Source organism: Sinocyclocheilus anshuiensis, unplaced genomic scaffold (assembly GCF_001515605.1).
Source record: "Sinocyclocheilus anshuiensis isolate Anshui unplaced genomic scaffold, SAMN03320099.WGS_v1.1 scaffold278, whole genome shotgun sequence".
Classification (NCBI taxonomy): domain Eukaryota; kingdom Metazoa; phylum Chordata; class Actinopteri; order Cypriniformes; family Cyprinidae; genus Sinocyclocheilus; species Sinocyclocheilus anshuiensis.
Genome location: NW_015546072.1, coordinates 1,608,854 through 1,617,895, shown reverse-complemented (window position 1 = coordinate 1,617,895; position 9,042 = coordinate 1,608,854). Strand labels below are relative to the sequence as shown.

The 9,042-nt window shown below is 38.2% G+C and overlaps 1 protein-coding gene across 1 annotated transcript in view; it reads right to left on the bottom strand.

Annotated features, from left to right (window-relative positions):
- Positions 1-2,162: 2,162 nt before the first annotated feature.
- Positions 2,163-9,042, bottom strand: part of LOC107699733 (SET-binding protein) — a 77,686-nt gene continuing 70,806 nt past the window's right edge. The window contains exon 4 of the mRNA XM_016501075.1: positions 2,163-4,139. Coding sequence (XP_016356561.1) covers positions 3,631-4,139 — 509 coding nt within the window. The 3' untranslated portion in view covers positions 2,163-3,630. The remainder of the gene's footprint in view (positions 4,140-9,042) is intronic.

Sequence of the window (9,042 nt, the reverse complement as noted above, 5' to 3'; positions counted from 1 at the left end):
AATAAAAACAGTAATCTTTCACCAAACAATGTAGTTCCTCAGAAACAGTTGTGGTTCCAACAAAGTGGTTGCCGAGCAACACACAGAAGTAAACAAAGGTGTATGTTTGTAGTGTAATTTACAACAGCTTCGAACGCGGCTCAACCAATCAGAATCCGGAACTATCCGTTTTATAATATGTGAACAAAAACTTCTATTTTGGAAGCGATTAATCGTTTGACAGCACTAATTATTTAATCAAGTTTGACCTATTTGAAGTTTGATTTATTTGAAATATTAAAGAGTTTTACTTTGTTACAAAAATTCTATCATTTTTTATCAATTGAATGCATCAGTGCTGAATAAAAGTATTTATTTCAAAAAACAAAAAAAAAACAATTCGCTGGCCCAAACTTTTGAATAACAGTGTACAACTTGTGTTAAATATTCTAAAATATAAACAGTTTGCTCAGTATCACTAGAATATCAACAACTATGCGAAAAAGGCAAAGACACTGAAGTGAGCTCTCGATAAATTCATTTATTATTTTTTTGCACAATGAATGACATGAACAAGATCGACTGTATTTTAAGTGCTCAATACTGCTCACCGGAGGTGGCTGCACAAATGAGCTTTACAGTAAGAAAAAAAAAGAAATAAAAAAATAAAACTACAAGATCATGAACGGCAAACATGACCAAACACATGCAAGCTTATATGTATGTACATATGTACAGGCTAGTACTTGTATTTATAAACATGTCTGTATACACAGTTACACAAAACATGAATGTGTATACATACATTCTATGTACAATGCATATGTTTGTGTATATCAGTATTTATTCTTTTCTATATATGTCCATTATTTGCTGTTTTTAATATCCATACAATGTACAAAATGGTTTCTGAATTTAAAATCCATTACAAAAAAAAACATATCAATGTATAAGATCATATTCAAATCAAAATTCAATACTTCTCGACTTCTCCAAAATTTGTATGCATACAATCAAATAGAGCATGCAGATACAGAAATCAAAATGGTCGTAACACCATATGTATGAATTTAGAGAGCGATAAGAGCTTCTGTTGTGTCCTTGTTAGGAATATTACTTTCGATTAACACTTCACTTGTATTATAACTTCATTAATAGCAATACAAACTAGAATACCAACACTACGTTTGAGTGGATGATGACATTCTCTCTGTGACCTCGGTAATGTTTACTCGACACAAAGTCGCTTAGGAGCAGGAACATAAAAAAAATACACGTAACTTCACAAGGCACCACTTATCAGCTGGTGGAGAAAATATATCTGGCATTTAAAAATCATAGAAGCTGAGCAAATTTGAGCTGCCAGGCCTTGTTACCAAAGCCATGTTTGACTAACCTATTATAATCATGTTTCAGAAAACTGCTACGGTGTACATTTTGCTTGAAAACATAGCTTTCGGTGCTTAAAGCACTAATGAAAGGTCAACATTTTTGGCAATGTTCGCAGGTGTTTAGCGCAAATGGACGCATCCTACAAAAGGTCCAGTACAACTGGCTGAGGCAAATAGCTGCCGGCATATATTGTTTCTTTTAGCTTCAATGCACTGCGAGTTATCACGAGGACAGAATGCTTCATGGTGTCTTTAGCCACTCTATACGTCCTGCTTTGGACAACTGTGAGTGCAACATACTGACATGATTCTTAGGCATGATTCACGCAGCTATACAGCAACCCACAGATGGTAGACTATTTACAGGGGACTACAACTTGTCGAAATGAACATTTGATTAAGGCTGCACTGCTTAGAGGCTGATTTTCCTCCCCTAGACAATTGCAAAAGAAATGATAGTCAGTTTTAGCACGGTTCAGACTTCAGATTTCAGTAAGACCACTTCGTTTAACAGAAAGCTTACAAAGGAGTTGATGCTAGAAAGTTATGCGTCAGTGGATTCACAGCAATAACCTGATGCATAGTAAATAAGCATGTATTCATGTCAAAAACCCTGCGGGGGTTTGGTTAGAGAGAAATTTTGAGCGTCTTCAGGTGTACTAGATGTGGTGTCTGGTCACTGAACTGTATATATGTGTATATAAATGTATTTATATAGTTCAAATTAAGCATATTATACTGTAGAAGGTGTACCGAAATCATAAACACATTACCACCAGGGCAGCAAATTATATGTATGTACATTCAAGACTGATATCTTGCCATTATGTGTTCTAGTACCTGACCATGTTATGGATTTATAGACAAACATAAGGCACATATATGAAAAAAAAAACTAACAAGTGGAAAGCTATTCAAATTAGGACCACCTTCAAATCTATCGTGTATATCAGAGTAACTCGAATCTAAAACAGCGTAGGACATGTGTCTGATTAGTTTGTGATGTCCTATGCTCAGGACGATCACCTAAATAGTCTCCAGCATACATTCGGGTTTATTTTTCCAATCCAAACGACAGACTAATCGACAAACAGGCACACCACCACACCATTCATGGTAATATACACAAGCAGCTAAACTGAAACCCATCTATTCTATGATACACGACTACACTGAAACTTTGATCATGTGGATATCTAATACTGACAGGTATATATAGACATACTATTATTGTTTTGTTAACAAGAGCAGGCACATTCTCAAAAGAGACTCTGGAGAAGGCGACTCGAATAAGACCTTGATTTCCAGTCAGATCATGAAAATATCGTCCAGATGCTCACTATTATTTAAAGCGAAAAACCAACTCTGACACTGTGTACAACTTCAACCCACTCAAACTTGTTCCTACAAAAAAGAAAGAAAAGAAATAAGTGCTTTGTTGGTTTTAAATGCAACCGTAGCATTTTTCATCGAGCCTGTTGTGAACTACTGGGATGTGTTTTGATGTCCTGTGTCGTCAACAAGCCTTCGATCTGCAGTGATTCCACTTCATTAAGATTACACGACTAAATAGTTTTTTTTTTTTTTTCTATTTGAAGAAGCTTTCTACATCTATTTGGTTAAAAACAGAACAAAACAACATTTCACACTTTATATGGTTTTTGATTTGATATGCTGACAGTATAGGTAGATCTAAAATACTTTGAATTTGAAATGTTAGTAGAATATGTTTCTATGTACAGTCAACTGATAGCCATCAAAACATCACTGAAAAGGGTTTCATCCAAAAGTATTGCCATTAGTTCATGCCTGAAACACACCTGAGCGCAGGCAAGCCTATGTAAGCGTGTGTGTTAGCAGTGAGTTACTGGTGACCTGTTGTTCGAAATCAACCTCTGCCAGAAGATCTGTGCTTTGTGCTTGAGTGAAACGAAAAACGAGAAAGAAAAAAGTGCACAGTACTGTCATTGAAGTTCATTTACATGTGCTGGTAGATTATGGCTAAAGCCATAGTTTCAACATCCTCATGCTTATGGGCTTTGGGAGAGTAAATGTTCAGTTTGTCTCCTTGAGACCAATAAAAAAGTATGTAATAGAATTGTTCAAACCGAAAGCGGAGCTTTTAGACCACAACCATGATCCAAATTCTCAGCGAATGCCCATTAAAATGTGTCAGTAGAATTCAGATAAAAAAAATAAAAAAAAAACGATACAAGGACCCAAGCACAAGGCTAACTCCCAGTGCACCGTCATGAATTCTCTAATGTGAGGTGACAGTAGCTTCTTCTCTCTTTTTCCCTCTTCCTTTGCGGTTTGGGCGCTCGATTTGGAGCTCTGGCTGAACTTTGTGCCAGTGCTTGCCTCCTTGCGTGGATTGTGTGTTGGATTGGGATCTGGCCATGTGTACCACTGACTCGATGGCATCTGTGATGGAGTCGTGATTGGAGAACTCAAGCTGAGCAGGAACCAGACGGGTGTGAAGGTTCTTCTTCCCAGGAAGATCCACACACTTTTCTAGAACTGGCATCTGACCCAGGAATCCCTCCTCGAGAGAAAGCGGCTGCTTCCTCGGCCTCCCTCTGCGTCTCTTCACCATGTTATTCCCCGTCTTGGCCTGCCTCTGAAGCCTCTTGACTTTCAAAATCTTGTTGACGTGATCCAGGTTCTTCTTGGTGGTGAGGATCTTGGAGAAGGCACACATTTTTTGCATGTCACACTGGATCTCATCCACTTCTTTGTGCTTGTGCCTCCTCTTGTAGGAACTGGGGTCTGGAGAGGAAAGGACAAAAGAAATCAATGAGAATGACAAGCTACAGCTTATTCAGAAACAGTTCTGCTTTAAAATACAACAACAGAACTAAGTGACTGACTGTTTGGATTTTAATAACGGTTTTTGCTTCCGGGAATGCGGTTTCCTGCACTGCGTATTCAGTGTCACAGCAACATCACTAATACTTCACTAAATATACAGCACAGTTGTGACTCCCAAATAAACTGCTCCTAATGAATGACAGCTACCTGTGAGATTTTAATCGGTAATTGGTTGTTCATTTGACAGTGTGTCCTTAAAGGGATAATTCATCCAAAAATCTTAATTCTGTCATTAATTACTCACCTTCATGTCGTTCCAAAGCTGTAAAACCTCCAATCATCTTTGGAACACAAATTAAGATATTTTTGATGAAGTCCAAGAGCTTTCTGATCATCCATAGACAGCAACACAACTGAAACTTTCAAGGCCCAGAAAGATAGTAAAGACATTGTTAAAATAGTCTATGTGACATCAGTGGTTCAACTTTAATTTTATGATGCTACGAAAATATTTTTTGTGCACAAAGGGAAAAAAAAACGACTTTATTCAACAATTTCTTCTCTTCTGTGTCAGACTTTGATACGCATTCACGAGAGTATCACAACGCATACGTGTGGTCCTGCTGACGCAGAAGCCGGCGTTATGTAGAACCTGGATAATCAGAGGAATGCACTCGCATGCTTTGTGGTACTGCCGTGAACGCACGGTGTAAGCTGACATGGAACAGAAGAAATGGTTGAATAAAGTCATTATTTTTGTTTTCTTTGCGCACAAAAAGTGTTCTCATAGCTTCATAACATTTTAATGATGTCCTTACTACTTTCTGGGCCTTGAGCGTTTTAGTTGTTTTGCTCTCTATGGAGGGACAGAAAGCTCTTGGATTGCATCAAAAATATCTTAATTTGTGTTCTGAAGATGAACGCAGATCTTATGGGTTTGGAACGACATGAGGGTGAGTAATTAATGACTGAATTTTAATTTTTGGGTGAACTATCCCTTTAAGGCCAATTATTGGACTGCATTAACACCGCCTGTCTTTTAAAAAGACATTAAAAAGTCCTTTTGCAAAATGTTTAAAAAAATAATTTATTATTACAATTATCTCATCATTTGGCAACAGAATTGCATTTCTTTTTTCCAAATATTTAGTCCCTAAAAGTACTAAAAGAATCATTAACGGAACTATTAAGGAACTGGAATCGTTAAAGAGGAATCAAAACTGGAATAATGAAATTGTTCATGGTTCCCATCCCTGGCTACAGCGAGACACTGATTGTGAAAAATGTGCTAAGCCAGTCTGGTAAACATTTGGTCAGTCGTTTGTTAGAATATAATTGATTTGCACATCATCTCACTAGCTGAAGCAGTGATATTTCTAAAGTAAACTCAAGACCTCAGAGTGAGTCATGACGTATGCAGCACAAACTTTCTGTGCTTAATGATGTGACAATCCAGTGTGTCAACACTCTAATTTGTACTAGCTGGTGTATAAATATTCCTGTATATACAGAGATCTGATAGCAATTGATACAGCCAAGCTTGTTGAGTCATGCCGTTTATCATTAACGGCTGTCAGTCTAACAGCGAAGCGTTAATAAGCGAACACGTGAAAAATGCCCCACGAGAGGAGAAGCTTGTGAAGCAACAGCTCACTTAACACTAGACATGTGGATAACTGCATCCATGCACATAATAAGGAAACATCAGGAACCTCCCACTTATCAGTCTATCAGTGAATATAGTCAGTGCTCATATTCACAGTGAATAGATGCGTCTGTAAATGCGAGTAATAAACTATGAGGCCTCAGATACATTTGTGATTAATTTACTGCCTCTACACTTCACGTTGGAGCTTTGGAAGGAAGCCCAGATCAGAGGAAATGCTGGGTTTCTGGCAGCCTTGTTTGAAATGAGTTCAGACAGCCTAAAGCTGCCTAAAATGTGTGTTCCACATCTAAGATCTCTCCTGCACTCTTTTCATATCTCTGGAGAGGTCTCTTTTTCTCTTTTCTTGTTGATTGCCACTCCATCTGGTAGGTCTCCATGAAAACAAACAAGAGCTGTAATTGTGGAAGATGTTCGAGATCATGGGCGTTCTATACATTTCCAGGTTTCTCTTAAGACTGCCTTAAGAGTGCACCTGTGCAAACCCAAAAACATGATATGCGCCATAATTCATAATCCATCATCAAATCTCTCGTTTAGCATTTAAGAGCATCGTTAAATCAAACAGCAACCACACTTTCTAAACGATGCATTTCAGTTTTAGCGATGAATATTATTAAATTGAAGCTCACCAGGGCTATTTTGGATGCAAGTTAAAACAAAACAAACAAAAAATGGGTGCATGGGTCACTAACCAGCTGTGCATGGGCTCTTTCAGCCCATTTGGTTTCAATAAAGTAAAATGTGTGCCTGACTAAAATGAGCTCTTCCCTCTCTGGCCTCAGTTTATCACTGGGAAACTTGCAGACTCTTCCCAAGTGCCAACAAATCATTGGACAGAGACATCCATTTTCAAAAGGAGTGTCACAACTAATTTATTCCCTGAAATCTCTACCTGCATCCTGTGCACAATGTTTTCATTAGAGGCAGCAATTTATGGACTTGCCTCACCGCTGTCCCCAGAGCTCCACTCTACACGGTAGTGGAGGCCTACTTCCTGTTGCCATGGCAACCGAATTCCACAGTTCAAAGGTAAGCGATTTACAAAAAAATACAGTGGTGTTAGATCACATTTTTTGCCCCTGCAAATTCTCTAGTCGACTTTCAAGGCAAGCTACTCATTTAATACACGAAATCTACGTTAAGCAAATGTGGGTGCAGACCTGCTTGAAAACCCATCATGCACTGGCATTAGTAATGGTTTTAATAGGGGTTTTCTTGCTTGCTGGAGTCTAAGTAGGAGCATAACTTGTATGCAGTGTAAAGAAAGATGAAACGCTATACCAGTACGATAAAAGGGAAATCCTTTGTGTAATTCCTGTGCTAGCAAATGAGTGGCATTAAGTTTTACGTTAAAGTCTGCCTTACTTAAAGAGGGTTTAGAGAGTTGAAAGATCTGTACATTGAGAGCCCCGTCAGAATTTCAATCTGTACCATGTGTGTTCACTGATGTATGATGAATTACTTTCAAAAGCCTGGGGGATGTTTCTAATGAAGACGTTTATTTAGCATTTTACATCACCTTATTCTTTGTGGAATGTACCTATGAGAACCCAGACAGAATTAATTGCTAAAATTAAAATCATATGTGTTCAATCTATCCATCTATCTGTCTACACACACATAGACATACGTGTTACATTGATTGTTTTGTAGCTTTGATTGGGACATAGTAAAGTTAGGCAACATGATGTAATGCTTTTATGGAAAAACATCTGCTCCAAACTAGACACTCCCATCACAATGATTAATAGCCTTATTATAAAAAAGGTGTTGTCGTCATGCCGTGAATCCGTAGCAAATAGAACTAATTAATCGTAAATGAGATGTGACCTTAAATGCAAATTTGAGCATATAAAACCCCCATTTTGCTGCAATTTATTGCATGCTAGCTACAGTGCCACTGGCAAAAAATGTGACTGCCATAAAAAAGCAATTCTGTCAAAACATGCTTATCTAAATCTGTTCTTTGAAATCAACACAGATGTACACTTAGGTGGGATGTATGTCATATTTCTCTGTTTAAGTACAACAAACTAGCTCTTTGAAGCATCGAGTTAATTCATGGAGGTGGGTGGTAGCAGGCAGAATGTGAGTCATCCTCATAGTTCCCCTAGGGGAGTGAAAATGTAATCTAACTGTGCCTAGGGCTTGCAATTCCCCTTCAGTGGAGTAGACTGGATTCATTAAACCTCTGGCTTCTCTCCAGCTCTTTTAACAAGAGGCAAGGTTTTTTATTGCATGTCTGTAGAATATAAATCAAAACGTGTGAATAATATATCTCTAAGAAAAAAACCATTGGCAGGCAGGAGTGAAAAGGGAGGAAAGAGAAATTTGTGAATTATAGTTGTCTCCATCCATGCATTACACTTTGCTTGCCCGATGTACTGAGAACAGCATACAAAGTGTTCAGAAAGCACATTTGTACTTAAAAGTAGGGTTGTGACGGTGAGGAGATTTTCCCACCGGTTAATCGACGTGTGACAACACCAATAATACCGGTATCACCGTGGGGGCGGGGCGTTCCCTCCTTTCCTCGCTTTCCTTCGCTTTTAAATAGCTTGTAAAAGCGGTGTGCGCATTTTACTTTCACTTTGAAGTAGCGGCAATTCAGCGCAAAGCAATTGTTAGTTTTTAGTTCGTTTGAATTTTCCCTCTTTTCCTCGCTTTCCTTCGCTTTTAAATAGCTTAAAAGCGCCGTGCGCATTTTACTTTCACTTTTGAATTAGCGGCAATTCGGCGTAAAGCAATTGTTCGTTTTTAGTTCTTTTGAATTTTCCCTCTTTTCCTCGCTTTCCGTCGCTTTTAAATAGCTTAACCCTTTGAAGCGTACGATCACACCGGTGTGATTAGAACTTTCAGTGCGTCACGTCATCAACTGCTGAATTTAAATCCGCTCCGGCTGGCGCGAGCCAGATCGGACGCGCTGAGCGCTTGTCATATTATCACAAATATTCATTGTTTTCAACCATATAATACTTATTTTAGGTTTCAGACATTTAAATACACATAAGTACTAGCAAAATCATACATTTACAGTTTGTAAAATGCACGCTGATGTCTATGGAAACGGCAACAATGATCCTTACAAATATAATCTGACGACATGTTTTTATTGATATCATATACAGATTGTGTAGGTAACTATAAAGTTTACTCTGCTCTTCTCCCAGTTTACCGGAGACCTACTTTAAC